We start from the raw sequence: 16,077 nt of genomic DNA, 5'->3' as shown, positions 1-16,077 counted from the left end.
TTTTTTTTCCCAAAAAGGTTGGGTTTGGATTATTTTTTTCACCCCTGGAAATTTTAAATTTAACCAATAAAATTCCCCCCCCCCCCCCCCCCATCCGGTCATTATTAGGTTTATATACTTTTATATGCAGTTCATGGAGGCATCGGTGAAGATGGTACACTTCAGTCTTTGCTGGAGGCTGAAGGAGTTCCTTACACAGGTTTATTCTCACTGACACTTGGTAAAATAATATGTTCTCTGTGTACAAGATTACTCATTTTCCCTTTTGCTTTTGCTTCTCCTGAATGAAGGTCCTGGTGTGATGGCTTCTAAAACCTGTATGGACAAAGTTGCAACATCTTTAGCGCTTAATCATGTACGATAGCAAATAACACGTATTGTGTTCTCCAATAAAAATGCTGATCTTATCTTTCTCTTGAAAGCTTAAATTAGTTTCATTGCCAACCATTATTCCCATAAGCTTAGTTTTAAAACAGAGGTCCAAAAATTAGTGTTTAAGCTCTTGCCATTTTTTCTCTGTGGACTATTGAAATCTCCTCGATTTTTCCAGCTAGCAGACTTGGGAGTTCTTACCATAAATAAAGATGTGCGAAGGAAGGAGGATCTATTAAAGACACCCATAGTTGACATTTGGCATGAGCTGACCTCAAAGCTTCAGTGTAAAACACTGTGTGTTAAACCAGCAAGGGATGGGTGTTCAACCGGTGTTGCAAGATTATGGTAGGTTATTGCTTTGTGCTGATCTCTCTGCACCATAGAAAATATTGGGATGCTTGTAAAAATGGCAGGTCCTCATATGATATACATCTATGGCAATACTCTGTTTTCGAATTACTTTCATTCATATTGTGCTCCTCCATTTGTTATACAGCTGTGCTGAGGATCTCACTGTGTATGTGAAAGCATTGGAGGAGTGCCTTCTGCGGATACCTCCTAATAGTTTTTCAAGGGTTTGTAAGCCTGAATATTTCTTTTGTGGCATCTCTTTCTAAAATGTTTTATACAGATATCTTATCTCATTAAAAAAAAAATGATGACATTATTACTCAGAGAATATGTCTTATGTTATTAATGGAAATGTCTTAAAATGATAACTTGCAAGTGCCAATTGCAAAAATGATAACTAAAAGAAGTATTAGGTAAGAAAATTGGTGAAATTTTATCAGGTATTTGAAATTGAAGTGTATGAAATCTATGAACACACTTAACACCGTCGTGAGTGTAATTGATACATGCATCTAATGCTTTCCCATGAAAATCTTGTTCAATTGGTCAGGGTAGAGGGTCGCTTTTGTTTTTAAAACAATAGGAAAATTCTCTCACTTGGCTTTTGTGTTTAGAATAACAAAATCTCATGATACTTTTTTCTTCTTTTTGGAATACTATCCAGGCACATGGAATGATTGAGATGCCAAACCCTCCTCCAGAGATCTTGATCTTTGAACCATTTGTTGAGACTGACGAGATTCTTTTTTCATCGCAATCCACAAACAAAAATGCAGATCGCCTCATGTGGAAAGGAAACAGTCGATGGGTAGAAATTACTGTTGGTGTTATAGGAAAACGTGGATCGATGCATTCATTGATGCCTAGTGTTACTGTCAAAGAATCTGGTGACATCCTATCACTCGAGGAGAAATTTCAGGGTGCATCTTCGCTCCTTCCTTTCTTTGATAATGATACCCATGGAATTTCTTTGGTTTATTTCTTTTGAATTTTTGATCCTCAAACTACAAGGCAACATAACAAGTTAACAGTAACAGGAAGCAATAATTCAATGATTGAGCAATCTATTAAAGCATCATTAGAAGAAGCAGATAGATATACGATATCTGAACAAACTAGGATTTTGATAGCAGATGTCTTCTTTAGGCCCATAACAGAAACTTGTGTAATTCAAAGTTTGACTTGAGTTCTGTATAATGTATTTTTCAAGTAGAGTAGGAAAATGGTTGGATCCTTATGTCTAGAAAGGCATTTTTCCATGTGCTTACGTGGGTATTGTTTGACAGGTGGAACTGGCATCAATCTAACTCCACCTCCAGCATCAATTATGAGGTTAGTTTATGACCCTCAATTTTTGGAAGTTGAAGTTACATATGGTTTAGTTATATATGGTTAACTGCTTCTTTTATGCAATATTCCGTTGTTCCTCTTAGTTCTATAATGGCCCATGCTGGAATGTTATGCATGCATAAATTTCTTTTTATATTATGAAAATTGGATGTTTAGTATTTGGTTCTGTAGTAAAAAAGGAAAAAACAGAGAGACAAAGCTATAGAACTTTTCCTTATTATTATTATTCAAAACACAGTGATCGGTAGAAATAAATAGGAAAACTAGAGAGCAATTCTAGGGCTAATTTTTAGGACCATAAAATCAGAGTGTATCTACTTTCCTGATTTATGGTATTTTCCTATTTTATTCAAATAACAAGAAAATAGCTAAGAATCCCTAAATTATCGACACCCCCCCTCAAGTTGGCGCAAAGATATCAATCATGCCCAACTTGCTAACTTGAAGTTCAAATGGCTGTCTCATCAAGCTCTTGGTGAAGACATCTGCAAGCTGCTTCACAGTGGGAACAAAAGGAGTACAAATTATCCCTTCGTCAAGCTTCTCTTTTATAAAATGTCTATCAATCTCAACATGCTTTGTCCTGTCATGTAACACCGGATTATGGGCTATACTAATAGCTGACTTATTATCACAGTACAACCTCATAGGGAGACTAAATGGCTGTTTAAGTTCTTCTAGAACCCGTTTTAACCAAAGTACTTCACACACTCCTTGAGCCATTGAACGAAATTCAGCTTCAGCACTACTTCTAGCAACAACACTTTGCTTTTTGCTCCTCCAAGTAACTAGATTACCCCATATAAAAGTGCAGTATCCGGATGTTGATCTTCTGTCAGTGATTGAACCTGCCCAATCTGCATCGGTATAAACTTCAATTCCTCTTTGCTAATTTTTACCAAAAAACAGACCTTTCCCCGGAGTTGCTTTCAAATAACGAAGAATTCAAAACACGGCTTCAAAATGTTCCTCACAAGGAGAATGCATAAATTGACTTACCATACTTACAGCAAAAGCTATGTCAGGTCGAGTATGAGACAAATAAATCAACTTCCCAACTAACCTTTGATATCTGCCAGCATTCACATGAACTCCTCCTTTCACTTCTCCAAGCTTCACATTTGCTTCAATTAGAGTCTCAGCTGGCTTACACCCACTCATACCAGTTTCTTTCAAGAGATCCAAGGTATATTTTCTTTGTGATACCACTATACCTTCTTTTGATCTTGCAATTTCTATTCCCAAGAAATATCTTAATTGCCCCAAATCCTTTATCTCAAACTCCTTAGCTAAACATTGCTTTAATCGGTTCATTTCTTCTGTATCATCTCCTGTCAGAATTATATCATCTACATAAACGATTAAAACCGAGAGCTTGTCTTTGGTGGAGACTTTTGTAAAGAGAGTATGATCTGCTTGTCCTTAACTATAGCCCTGGCTCTTCACAAACTTTGTAAACCTTTCAAACCAGGCTCTAGGTGACTGCTTTAGACCATATAATGATCTTTTAAGTCTACATACTTTGGATCCGAACTTCTCAGTAAAACCCGGTGGAGGCTCCATATAGACTTCCTCTTCAAGATCACCATTGAGGAAAGCATTCTTTACATCTAATTGATTTAAAGACCAGTCAAGATTTGCAGCAACTGACAAAAGAACACGAACAATGTTTAGTTTAGCCACTGGAGAGAAAGTTTCAGAATAATCTATTCCATAAGTTTGTGTATAGTCTTTCGCTACCAGTCGAGCCTTGTATCGTTCTAAGGACCCATCAGAGTTATATTTCACAGTGAATACCCATTTACAACCAACACCTTTTCCTTGTGGTGGATCAACTTTTTCCCAAGTAGCATTCTTCTCCAGAGCTCTCATCTCCTCAAAAATAGCCTCCCTCCATTCAGGAACCTTTAGAGCTTCCTGTACATTAGTTGGAATAACCACACTAGAGACTTGTGAAATAAAGGCACGAAAGGAAGGGGTCACATTTTTATAAGAAATAAAGTTGGATAAAGGATGTTTAGTACAAGACCTAACACCTTTCCTAAGAGCAATAAGAAGATCTTTTTGATTTGAGGAATTTAACTCAAAATTACCTGGAGGATTCTTGTCAGAATTTTCGTGATCCAACCTCTGGTCAGATTCTTGGTGATGCTGTAGGACAGTGTTCCTCTTCTTTTTTTGTTCTAGGTACTCCTTTGAATACACAAGACCTTTATACCGTTTCGTGCACATCTTTGACATTCCAGAATTTTGGTTATGTGATGGCATTAACGGAGGTTGTCTAGAATTTTCAACAGTTGATTCATTTGGATTCCCTTTCTCATTTTCTTTCGGCAAAACATCATTATTAATACAATCAAATTCAATGTTTAAGTCAGAATCATTTAAGCACATATCATTTTCACTATTGTTTTTCTCCCCTTGAAAATGAAAATTGTGAGAATATGATTGTCCTTCGAAGAAAGTGACATCCATAGAAACAAACATTTTGTTCAAAACTGGATCAAAGCATTTATAACATTTTTGATTTGTAGGATAGCCTACAAAAATGCATTTATGTGCCTTTGGATCGAATTTTGTTCTTCTAGAGTCATGGTTATGAACAAAAGCAATACTGCCAAAAATTTTTAATGGAATACTTGTTATTAACCTTGAAGTTGGAAAACATTCATTGAAAAGATTTATTGGTGTCTTAAACCCTAAAGTTCTTGTAGGCATTCTATTTATCAAAAATGTGGCTGTCAAAACAGCTTCTCCCTAAAGATACTTTGGAACTTTAGTTGTAAAGCTCAAGGCCCTAGCAACTTCAAGGAGATGCTTATTCTTCCTTTCAGCCACTCCATTTTGTTGTGGAGTATTGATACAAGAACTTTGATGTATAATTCCTTTTTCATCAAAAAAATTCCCTAACACATGATTAAAAAACTCTTTGCCATTATCACTCGGAAAAATCTTAATCTGAGTTTGAAATTGTGTTTGTACCATAGTATAAAATTTTTTAAACACACTTTCAACATCAGATTTATCTTTTAGCAGAAATACCCAAGTAACTCTAGTATGATCATCAATAAATGTAAGAAACCAGCGTTTTCCAGAAAAAGTTGCCACTCTAGAAGGGCCCCATACATCACTATGAATCATAGTAAATGGTTTTGATTTTTGGTATGGTTGTGGCAGAAAAACAGCACGATGATGTTTAGCTAATTCACAAACTTCGCATTGAAAACTGAAAGCATTTTTATTCATGAATAATTTGGGTAATAACTGCTTTAAATATTGAAAACTTGGATGTCCTAATCGAAAATGCCATAACATAATCTCATTGTTACTGGAAATAGAAATAGAATTGAAACAAGTCTGCTGGTCTTGCCTTCCAAAGTTTGAACCATTATTAAAGAGGTAGAGGCCACCGTCTTGCCTAGCATCCCCAATCGTCTTCCCCGAGGTTAAATCCTGAAATTTACAATGAGAGGACCAAAAATTAATTTTACAGTTATGATCACGAGTTAATTTACTAACTGACAAGAGATTATAAAACAAATGAGGAACATGAAGAACATCTTTCAAAGTAAGAAGAGGAGAAATAATAATTTTTCCTTTCCCTGCAACAGTTGCAAAGGAACCATATGCTATTTTGACCTTTTGATTTCCTGCACAAGGTGAATAAGAAGAAAACAACTGCGAGGACCCAGTCATATGATCAGTTGCTCCAGAATCTAATATCCAGGATGTGTTTGGATTGATACAGGTAAAGGTTGTGGTGAAAATATTACCTGATTGGGCTAAAGAACAAGATGAACTAGAATTTCCTACGGATTGGGATTGAAACATCTTGTACAGGTGCTCCATTTGTTACTTAGTAAAAAGAAGAGATTCTGAGGATGACTGCTGCTCTGGATTAGTGGTGCTAACCTGGAAAGCACGATTATCTCCTGCTGGCCGAGCATCGTCACCTGATTTCTTCTTCCAATTTGCGGGTTTTCCATGGAGTTTCCAACAACTTTCTCGTGTATGCCACGGTTTCCGACAATGATCACACCATGGCCTTTGTTTGCCTCATCGTCTATCTCTTTGTTGCTCATTACCACGAGCTACAAGGGCTGAACCATCAAGATCAGTCTTTGGTTCCTCTACTCGCTTTAACATCACATGTCTCCGAGCTTCCTCGCGACGAACCTCTGAAAAAACTTCTCTAATAGAGGGTAGAGGTTTTCGCCCCAAAACTCGTCCTCGAACCTCATCAAGGTCTATATTTAGTCCTGCCAAAAATACAAACACTCGACTTTGCTCAATTTGTTTTTTGTATCGAGCGCTATCGTTTGGACTCTCCCATACCTCAACTTCAAACATATCCAATTCCTGCCACAAAATCATCATGTCGTTATAATATACAGTTACATCTCTATCACCTTGTTGCGTCCGCCACATCCGAGTGTTTATTTCATATAATTGAGAATGATTCTCTAGGTCTGAGTATGTCTCTCTAACAGCCTCCCAAACATCACGAGCAGTTGGCAAAAACATGAACGGCTTTCCCAAAGTAGGTTCCATGGAATTAATAAGCCAGACGGTAACCATTGAATTTTCTGATCGCCACTGTAGGAATTTTGGGTCATCAGCAGCTGGAGGTTGAATTTCTCCATTTAAATATCCAAGTTTGCCTTTGCCATCAATCACCAAACGCACAGACTGCGACCACTCTAAATAATTTTTACCATTTAACTTGTGAATGGTTATTTGTAAAGTGTTTTCACTAACAGGCACAATTGGGGATGGCTGGGAAATCCCTTCAGAGGATGTCGCAGTGCTGTTAGCGTCGGAGGAAGCCGAATTAGAGCCAACCATGGCTGCTTTGTAGTTCATGGCCGAACCCTAAAGCTCTGATACCATGTAGTAAAAAAGGAAAAAACAGAGAGACAAAGCTATAGAACTTTTCCTTATTATTATTATTCAAAACACAGTGATCGGTAGAAATAAATAGGAAAACTAGAGAGCAATTCTAGGGCTAATTTTTAGGACCATAAAATCAGAGTGTATCTACTTTCCTGATTTATGGTATTTTCCTATTTTATTCAAATAACAAGAAAATAGCTAAGAATCCCTAAATTATCGACATTGTGACTGGTAATACTGATACGCTTGCTGAAAATGGTATGCTCTTTTGGCCACAATTGTGACAAGAAACAATTTTGAATACTACAGCATTGTTAAACAAAAATCAAAAGATTGAAAATTTATTTGTAAAGCTTGTAACTTGTTTAACATTTCTTTTGTTGAATAATTTTTTCTTTGTTTTTCTTTTTGTTTCAGCACTGAGGCTCTGGATAAATGTAAACAACATATAGAACTAATTGCAAACGCTTTGCAGTTAGAAGGTTTTTCACGAATTGATGCATTTGTTAATGTTGATAATGGAGAGGTACAGTGATTTTATGATGCAAAGAATACGTTTCCATTTGTTGTTTGCCGAATTAGTAAAAGAGCAAGATTTAAGCTTCCTCCTTTTTTTTTAAAAGCCTTTTCTTGTGAATTATGTGGTTTATCTTGTGAATGATTTAGATTTTCACAATTTATATACGGGCATCCTATTCACTTGCTTTTGTTATCAATGAATAATCTGTTTACTTATTGCCAATTTCATATTTTTCAGGTATTGATTATTGAGGTGAATACTGTGCCGGGAATGACTCCTTCCACTGTATTGATACATCAGGTAATAACCAATTCCCAGATTCACATATTGTTTCTATGGATGGCAATGGGAAGGGGAGGGGAGGGGAGGGGACCAATTTCCCCTTACCCATCCCGATATTTTGCGTATGTCCCTGTCCTCGTCAGAATTACTTGAGAAAATCTTCATCTCCTCCCCGAATAATAACAGGGGATCCCCGAGGGTCCCCGATCCCCGAATAACTAATACATTTTTTGTTTTCGATTTTGAGTTAATCATATTAAAATAAAAAATTCAAATAAAAGTAAAGTTTGAAATATATCTTACATTAATATCCATTACAAAAGTCAAATATATTAAATTAGTAAGTAACGTAGCATGTAAGGGATACAAACTTTTTTTACAAACTATCGTGAATAAATTAATAGTCTAATATAAAATTGTTACAAATAAAATCGAATTTAGATTCAAAATTAACTTTTTCAATGGTGGCGTGGACACTTTATAAATGTGGATTATTCCCTTTACGTCACAATAGTTAAGTTGGAGCAAATCAAGAGCAAATATTAGATTAGATATTAAAATTGTGATTCGTTGTGGGCAATTATAACATCTTAAAATAAATAAAAAATAGAATTAAGTTTAAAACATTTAATGAATATTAAAATAAAAACAAAATTTTCGGGCTAATAAAATTTACTTAGTTTTTTTAATGTCCTAAATAAAAATTTAGGACTTTAATTAGTTAATTAGGCTTAAAAGTTTAATAATATAAATATTTTGATATTTTTTATTTTTACCAATATTTATAATTTTATAATTTATTTACTAGTAATTTTAAAAAATTAAAATTAAAATTAAAATGGAGAAATGGGTAAGGGATAGGGATTCCACCTCATCCTCGTCCCCTCCTCGAATAAGAAATTTGGTAAAAAATTTTCCTCATTCTTTCCCTAAATAAGAAATTGAGTATGAAATTATCTTCATACCTTCCTCGAATAGGAAAAATCTCTGAGTATAACCGTCCCTGTGGGAATTTTTGACATCCCTAATTGTTTCAACAACTTAGATTGTTTTGGTGTCCTATGGAAATTTGACTCAGCTAATGGTTCTGATAATTGCTCTGTAAAATCTAGTTTGTATCACCGAATGGAGAATTTAGAGATCATTTTATCTAGAAACGCTTGAATCATCTTAGCTCCTATCTAGAAGAAACTGACTAGTTCATGTTTTTTATGGAGATATAATTGACAAAAATGTGAATGTGGGTCCTGACATATTTTCATTGTGCTGTAATGTCTCAGGCTCTATCAGAGCAGCCACCCATGTATCCCCATCAGTTCTTCCGTAAGGTGCTTGACTTGGGGTCAGAGAGGTTCTTGTGAAATTGATATTTTATGCAAGAGTCAAACATTAACGGCTGATGCAATGCTTTCAAACAAGGGAGTAAAGAAATTTACAAAAAAACATTCGGTCAATAGAAATACAAATCGTTCTCCAATTGTACCCAGTGCAAATGTAATTTTTATAGTGCTGGTGAAATTGAATAGTACATTCTCTGCTGTAGAACGTTTGGACAAAGTCTGATCAACCCACTTTTCTTTTACCTTAGTTCGCTTTATATCTTTAATTATTGAAGGATATTGGACATGTGGCATAGTAGAATTTAATGACCATACAAAACCGGGCAGCTTCAACAACCTACTAACAGATTAAAAAAAAATATATATATATATATATATATATATATATATATATATATATATGAGGTGGTATTAGAAAAGTGAAAAGGGGTAAAAAAACGCCTTGCGCATGCAGTACGCGGCAGGCGCTGGCGCCGCTTGACGAAGATTTTTCTTTTATCTTTAACATGGACTAATAACGGCAATGGGGAAAGTGAACCCGTGTATTCTGGAAGACAGAACAGCCCCTACATGACTACGTCTACAAATTCAAAAGTGACGCCAATATAAATTTTTTTTTTCATTTATTAAAAAAAAGGGAAAGAAATTATTTGGAGAACCAAAAAATAAAAGCTACTATCATTTTAACAATTAATATTTACCCCAAATTAAAGCTAAGGGGATTGTTTGATATATTGCATCAACATGGTACAGATCCTTTGATGAGCAAACCTTACTTGGATTTTAAAGTTTTATTTATAACTATTTTCTTTTGTTTTTGTTTTTATTTTAAAAAAAAAAGCCTTCAAAGGGTCCACCACGCTGCTGCTTTGAAATGTATATCAATAACAAAAAGATATATTTTTTTCTCTTTATTGGATCGTGTAACTATGTAACTGCACCGAAATGTCCTTGAAATCAAGTACGAAAAGACAGAACAAGACAAAATAAATAAAGGAAAAAGTAACACTAAAAACAGAAATTTTGTATTCAAAATTTGAAACCCAATTTTAAAAAGAAAGAAAAGTGTAAAGTGACAATTCTCTTTAAAGCCAAAAATTTTGTCGGTATTAAATTTAATTCTCGGCAGTTTATATCTCGGGTTCACAGATATGTTGTAAGCCCGCCAGATGGTTAAAGCTTCTAGTTCCATGGAAACAAGTGGTGGAGACAACAAAGGTCGAGCTTCTTTGATGATCAATCTTTAGGTAAGTGGGTTTTAGTGTAAAGTTTTATTTTTTGTTTTCTCAATTACTTTGTTTCTCAAATTGCCATTAAGCTTCAGAGGTAATAAATTGTGTAAAAGCTTTCAGCTTTCACGCTCTGGATATATGAGTGCTTGTGTACGCTCTTTTTTTTTTTTTTAGTTTATAATTTTGCCTTGCGGTGGCTTGGATCATATACTTGACTGAATTCATTTGTGTTTTAAAGTATAATGGTTGTTGCGTTTATCACCAAAAGTCCTAACCATGTCTTATTGATGATTAAGTTTCTACCTTTCTCTGTTTACAGATTTTCATCATTTTCACAATACTAGTCTTGCTTTTAATTTCAAGGACCAAAATGCTCTTAAGTTCCAACTGGATTTGTCTTTTGATATCAAAGACTTGTACCTTGTCAATAAATCACCCTTTAATTTGTTGCGTCTGTTGTTTGTTCTTTTGGAAAGGTCTTCAGAAAGTTAAGCTCCTGTGGTGGTGGCAGTAACATGATTTTTGGAATTTGAGTGGAGAATTTTCTGGAACCCAAGAAACTGAAGAGAACGTTAACATTGAGGTAAATGGTTTCCAATAGTGATAAAGAGCTAGCAGAATTTCAGGAACATATGCCATCAAATGTGTCTCTGGATGGTCATAAAGCCAACGGCCAAAATGTTCTTCCTGTTTCGATGTCACAAAGGGGTTTGCTGAGTGATGAAAACCCCAGATTAGGGAAGTTACCACTTAATATTCCCAGCAGATTGAACTTTCTGAAATTTGGTTCCAGTGGAAATTTAACTTCTGCATCTGCTAAATTTCAGCAGAACACAGAGGAAAGAGATGTAGTCTCACATTCTATACCCTCGTCGAGTGGCCAAGGTATTCAAGGTTGGTTCAGTGGAAGTCTTGCTAAGAAAGTTGCATGGTCATCTCTGTGGAAAATCTGCAAAGAATGGATCAAGGATCCTTTGAACATGGCTCTTCTCTTATGGATCATTTGCGTTGCTGTCTCAGGAGCTATACTTTTTCTTGTGATGACAGGAATGCTTAATCACGCTCTACCAAAGAAGTCACAGAGAGATGCCTGGTTTGAGGTCAATAATCAAATCCTCAATGCTCTGTTTACTCTAATGTGCCTATACCAACACCCAAAGCGGTTTCACCACCTTGTACTTCTGTGTAGGTGGAAGCCAAAGGATGTCTCTACCTTGAGAAAAATATACTGTAAGAATGGTACTTACAAACCCCATGAATGGACCCATATGATGGTTGTAGTTGTGTTGCTCCATGTTAATTGCTTTGCTCAGTATACCTTGTGTGGCCTTAACTGGGGATATAAAAGATCTGAACGACCTGCTATAGGTGTTGGTATCTGCCTCTCTGTTGCAGTCGCTGCACCTGCAATTGCTGGTTTGTACTCAGTTATTAGTCCACTTGGGAAGGATTATAATTCTGAAGTTGAATTGAAAACCCAAGATCAAATTCCCATGAATGGCACTGGCTATTCCAGTAACCAGAGGTTGTCATTTGAGAAACAATTCTCGATTGCAGCATCAAACAAGCACAAAAGTGTTGAGTATGCCCCTGTATGGAGAGGGGGATTATTTGACATTTGGGAAGATATTGCCATATCATATCTTTCTCTATTCTTCAGTTTTTGTGTTTTTGGATGGAATATGGAAAGGCTTGGTTTTGGGAACATGTACGTTCATATTGCAACTTTTTTCCTCTTTTGCACAGCTCCATTCTGGGTTTTCAACTTTGCTGCCGTCAATATTGATAATGAGACTGTCCGGGAGGTTCTGAAATTAACTGGTCTTGTGCTTTGCATTTTTGGATTACTCTACGGTGGGTTCTGGAGAATTCAAATGAGAAAGAGGTTCAATTTGCCAGCAAATAACTCATGTTGTGGAAAACCAGCCATTGCAGATTTTGCTCAATGGCTATTCTGTTGTTGGTGCTCTCTTGCACAGGAAGTTAGAACAGCTGATTACTATGACGTTGTGGAAGGTAAGCTTTGCATGAAGCAAACAGATGAGAATAGCCAGCTTACACTGTCACCGTTACCTCGTGAAGATGGATCAGCTCAATTCAGATTGAGCCAAACTTCTCTCTCTGGAAACAATCCTGGGTTTTCGAGGATTGGGATTGGAAAATTTTCTGGTCCAGGCAGGTTTTCAAAAGATAAATATAGTCCCAATAGGCAGGCTTCTGAAGTGGAGGGAGAAAGAGATGCTGACTATCTTATGAAGCCACCGGTTCGACCATCGATTCAGAGATGAGACAATATGCTGAAGAAATCTGTATTGATAGTATCTTTGTAGCTTGTTGGACAATTTTGTCGCATCTCTGTGCTTTCACTTGCTACCTTATAGTGTCCACAACAATTTATTGAGCCATCTTTGCAGAAATACCAATCATAGTTTTGAATGAGCTCTTTTACTTGAGAACATAACCTTTACTGAAACCGTGGGTTTGTAGGAACTCGTGTTAATCATACAAATGCAAATACTGGACCTGAAACTCATTTTAGTTAAAATATGGTTTTAGACCACACATGATCACCATCTACAAGTGACCAAAACGGAACCATCACCAGTCATCATTGACCGCTCCGGTCCCTTTCAGCCTCAGGCTAACTCAAAATTTCAGACTTCACATCTACAAAATTGTAGGCAAGTCTAAGACCTAGATTCAAATTTAGAGGAAAGTTTAAAATTTTTTAGGGCTTTTTCAAATGTGGACGTTCACATTTTTTAAAATAAGAATTTACAATCCCAGTAATCAGTTATATATTTTATAGTTGCCGGCTTTAAGTGAAACGGCATACCACCCTTCAACTGGCAAGCAGCAAACTAAATATCAATTTTCAACAAAATAATCTCTTGAGATTTCCGTCAACAAAAGAAATGGACACCAACAATACGTTGATAACTTAAATAGCCCACATGCAAAATATACTTAAACATTAAATTTTACAGTTATTTCCAAAGCTAGCCAGCTAACCAAAGCTAGCTAGCTACATTTCCATGCAACAACAACAGCATCAAAAACCTAAATGGTGAGCAAAAGGCTAGGCAATGAGCGGCGAGCAAGATCCCTCGGCTGGCTCTGCCACAAAGTGTTCCGTTCATGTCTGACTCTGATCTCCCAACGCGGTGGCCTCAAATCTTTGACAGTGAGCCATGTATTAAAATACTCTCTAAATTGAGTGATCAAGCCATCTTTCACATTCACAGTCCACACATGCACCCAGTAAGCTGGAGCTCCTTCCCAGCCCTCAGCTATCACACAATCCCCCACCACCTCCACGCTTCGCGGCTCGAACTTGAACGTCGCTTTGCTTGATTCTCCGGTCAGCAACCTCACCATATGCTGGCATGTTGGTGGGCCATGAAACCAATACTCCAAGTCACTAGCCAAATATTTGGCCACGTTCTCCATTTCATCATTTGCCAATGCTTTGTATAGGGCTTTAACAATAGCCTCCTGGTTTTGTTCTGCCATTGAAGTTTCAACGTTGTTGGTGGTACCTTCCATTTGCATTATCAAAGTTGAGATAGCTAATAATTTGTTACAACAACTTTGAAGATCAAACGGAGCTAAGGTTTTGATTTTGGGTTGCTTGATTATTTTTGTTCATTGAGTTTGCTCCTTTTATAGAAGAAAATTAACAATGGAGACTGGAGAGTGGAGAGTGGGGTTTAGTCCTTTTTCCAAAAAAGAAAAAGAAAAAAGTGACGTATTATAAAATTCAAAGGTCTAGATTTGCTTATTAGAAGTTGATGAATTTAATGCTACATAATTGATAAGTTAACATCAACATATAAAAATTTAAATATATTAGTAATTTTCGAATGGTTCTTTACGGGACAAATCGATGGGGAGTTAATTTGTAGTTGGCACCGCTCCCACATAGCTACACAAATATCTACAATTTAATTTAACTTTTATAATTAAAGTGCCATTTCGTAGTTCGGAATGTCTGTGATTCCTTTGTCTGTTTGGCGTATAGACAATGCTAGAAGTTGACTCATTTGGTTTTATATTAATCGGGGGTTTTCTAAAATTTGTCCTGCAACATTTTGAGCCAGTGGTTGCTCTGATTGCTCCCTGGAACTAACAAAGCTGAGAAAGAGGACACAATTTGCAATTATGTAAAAATGATTGATTTGTTTAATTTCTTCGACATGTATACAAGTATTGGATCTTAAAACGGACAAAGCGGCCATTTTTTTATCATCCCTTTATGGAATAAAATTGACCATATTATAGTAACCTAAAATCTTAGAGAGTTTTGATGTTCTTTTCGTTGACACCAAACATATGGGAAATTAATAACAGCAGATAGATCGAGATCGTGCTTGCAAGTTGCAAGTAATTGTAACAATAAAGAATTTTTGTTGTTCAACTTTCACCCCGAGTTGCAGTTTGCTGGTTTTGGTAATAGAAAAATCTTAGTAGAGGCGTAGGTAAAGTGTAAATAACTTTTTGATTCCCTATCTTTTTTAAAATTTGAAATTGGATGACCAACTAAATAAAGTTTCTTGAAAACTACTTGTCAGACTCTTATCAACAAAAAACTTATGATTGAATATCTTGTAATGATATCACATATAGAATGTCCAAAATTATTTGAATTTTGACGAAATAACACCAATTCCTTAAAAAAAAAAAAACAATTCACATCAACAACAATTAATCTCTATACCAATCACTTATCCAATTATGCTTGAAAGTTTAGCGATCTTATACCATGTTTGCACCTCAACCAACTATATACCCTAGATATGTTAAAGATATATTAACTTTTCATTAGTGTTTTCGTCCTCTATGATTGCTATGAAAGTCTCTTTTAACCAGCTATTTTCATTGGGTAGACAAGAAGGACACTAGGAGTTAAGAGACAGTAAGTAGAGGACGAATATTTCGGCCATTTTCGGTGAATTACTAGATGGATGTGGCTCAAATTGAATGCCAGGCTGGAGGCAAAGTGGCAAACTTGACTGTTTTGACTCGTCTCTTTGCTTTAATTTTGTCCTTGTTTTTGATTGAAACCGAGACCAACCAAGGAAGCCGCCCGGTCACTTTCAGCGTGTGCTAATTACTGCTATTTGATAAAACCCTAAAAAGGCCGCAATTATTCTAAGGATGCCTGTATTCTAATTAAATAATTGTACCATGATTTGAAAGGTGAAGTGAACACAATTTTTCTTCTAACATGAAATAATGTTCCAAACAATCATTACTAACCATATAAAATTTTGAAAGATTTTATTCGTAAACTATGGTTGGATGAATATTAAGTTATTAAATTTAGGTCCCATTTGAGATTGAGATGCTATAGTTTTTAAGTTATAATTGTTGTAGAAAAAAGCTATAATTATCAAACAAAAGTTAATAATATGTAGTAAATATAACTTTTAAATAATAATTTAGACAAAATTATTAAAGAAATAATGTCAAACATTACAAAGTTTGAGTATGACAATGTCTAGTAATTATAACATTATTTGTTTGAGCACATCTGTGATATACACTACTGTATAGGGCAAAATGTGAATTTTCCAACTTTTAGGCATCTGTACAGAAGACTGACTCACAATAACAACGCGTAATTAACATAATTTGCCACATATGTTGTTGGGCAGGTGGTAAGGTAGTAGTCTTTCCTGTCATTTGGAAGGACAAAAGTTCGAGTTCCCATGAGAATTTAGTTCTTCCTTAT

General features: G+C 35.7%; 3 protein-coding genes across 7 annotated transcripts in view; 2 read left to right on the top strand and 1 right to left on the bottom strand.

Annotated features, from left to right (window-relative positions):
- Positions 1-9,337, top strand: part of LOC18039684 (D-alanine--D-alanine ligase) — a 15,769-nt gene extending 6,432 nt beyond the window's left edge. For 2 of the 4 annotated variants that reach the window (XM_024181560.1, XM_024181559.1), the window contains 9 exons: positions 131-199; positions 291-355; positions 551-720; positions 872-950; positions 1,391-1,646; positions 2,013-2,058; positions 7,387-7,495; positions 7,727-7,789; positions 9,052-9,337. In XM_024181560.1, the coding sequence (XP_024037328.1) occupies positions 131-199; positions 291-355; positions 551-720; positions 872-950; positions 1,391-1,646; positions 2,013-2,058; positions 7,387-7,495; positions 7,727-7,789; positions 9,052-9,132 (938 nt within the window). In that variant the 3' untranslated portion in view covers positions 9,133-9,337. Of the gene's footprint in view, positions 1-130; positions 200-290; positions 375-550; positions 721-871; positions 951-1,390; positions 1,647-2,012; positions 2,059-7,386; positions 7,496-7,726; positions 7,790-9,051 lie in introns of those variants that run through there. The other 2 variants (XM_024181561.1, XM_006429458.2) reach the window with 2 other exon arrangements.
- An 839-nt stretch (positions 9,338-10,176) lies between these two features.
- LOC18039682 lies at positions 10,177-12,784 on the top strand. 2 transcript variants are annotated; one of them, XM_024181563.1, is made up of 2 exons: positions 10,177-10,358; positions 10,828-12,784. In XM_024181563.1, exon 2 carries the CDS (start codon positions 10,931-10,933, stop codon positions 12,629-12,631), a length of 1,701 nt encoding a protein of 566 aa, XP_024037331.1. In that variant the 5' UTR covers positions 10,177-10,358; positions 10,828-10,930; the 3' UTR covers positions 12,632-12,784. The 2 variants fall into 2 exon arrangements, with proteins under 2 accessions (XP_024037331.1, XP_006429519.1); XM_006429456.2 differs by having other exon boundaries at positions 10,820-12,784.
- A 549-nt stretch (positions 12,785-13,333) lies between these two features.
- On the bottom strand, positions 13,334-13,966 carry LOC18038366 (wound-induced protein 1). Its single transcript, XM_006429455.2, has one exon. The coding sequence runs from the start codon at positions 13,893-13,895 to the stop codon at positions 13,404-13,406; it is 492 nt and encodes a 163-aa protein (XP_006429518.1). The 5' UTR covers positions 13,896-13,966; the 3' UTR covers positions 13,334-13,403.
- Positions 13,967-16,077: the final 2,111 nt, after the last annotated feature.

This window comes from Citrus clementina, unplaced genomic scaffold, assembly GCF_000493195.1.
Source record: "Citrus clementina cultivar Clemenules unplaced genomic scaffold, Citrus_clementina_v1.0 scaffold_6, whole genome shotgun sequence".
NCBI classification, from domain to species: Eukaryota; Viridiplantae; Streptophyta; class Magnoliopsida; order Sapindales; family Rutaceae; genus Citrus; species Citrus x clementina.
This window is presented reverse-complemented; position numbering and strand designations above follow the sequence as displayed.

Excerpts from the sequence above, each read along its gene's own strand:
- LOC18039682 (XM_024181563.1), top strand. The coding sequence starts at position 10,931 with ATGGTTTCCAATAGTGATAAAGAGCTAGCAGAATTTCAGGAACATATG.
- LOC18038366 (XM_006429455.2), bottom strand. The coding sequence starts at position 13,895 with ATGCAAATGGAAGGTACCACCAACAACGTTGAAACTTCAATGGCAGAA.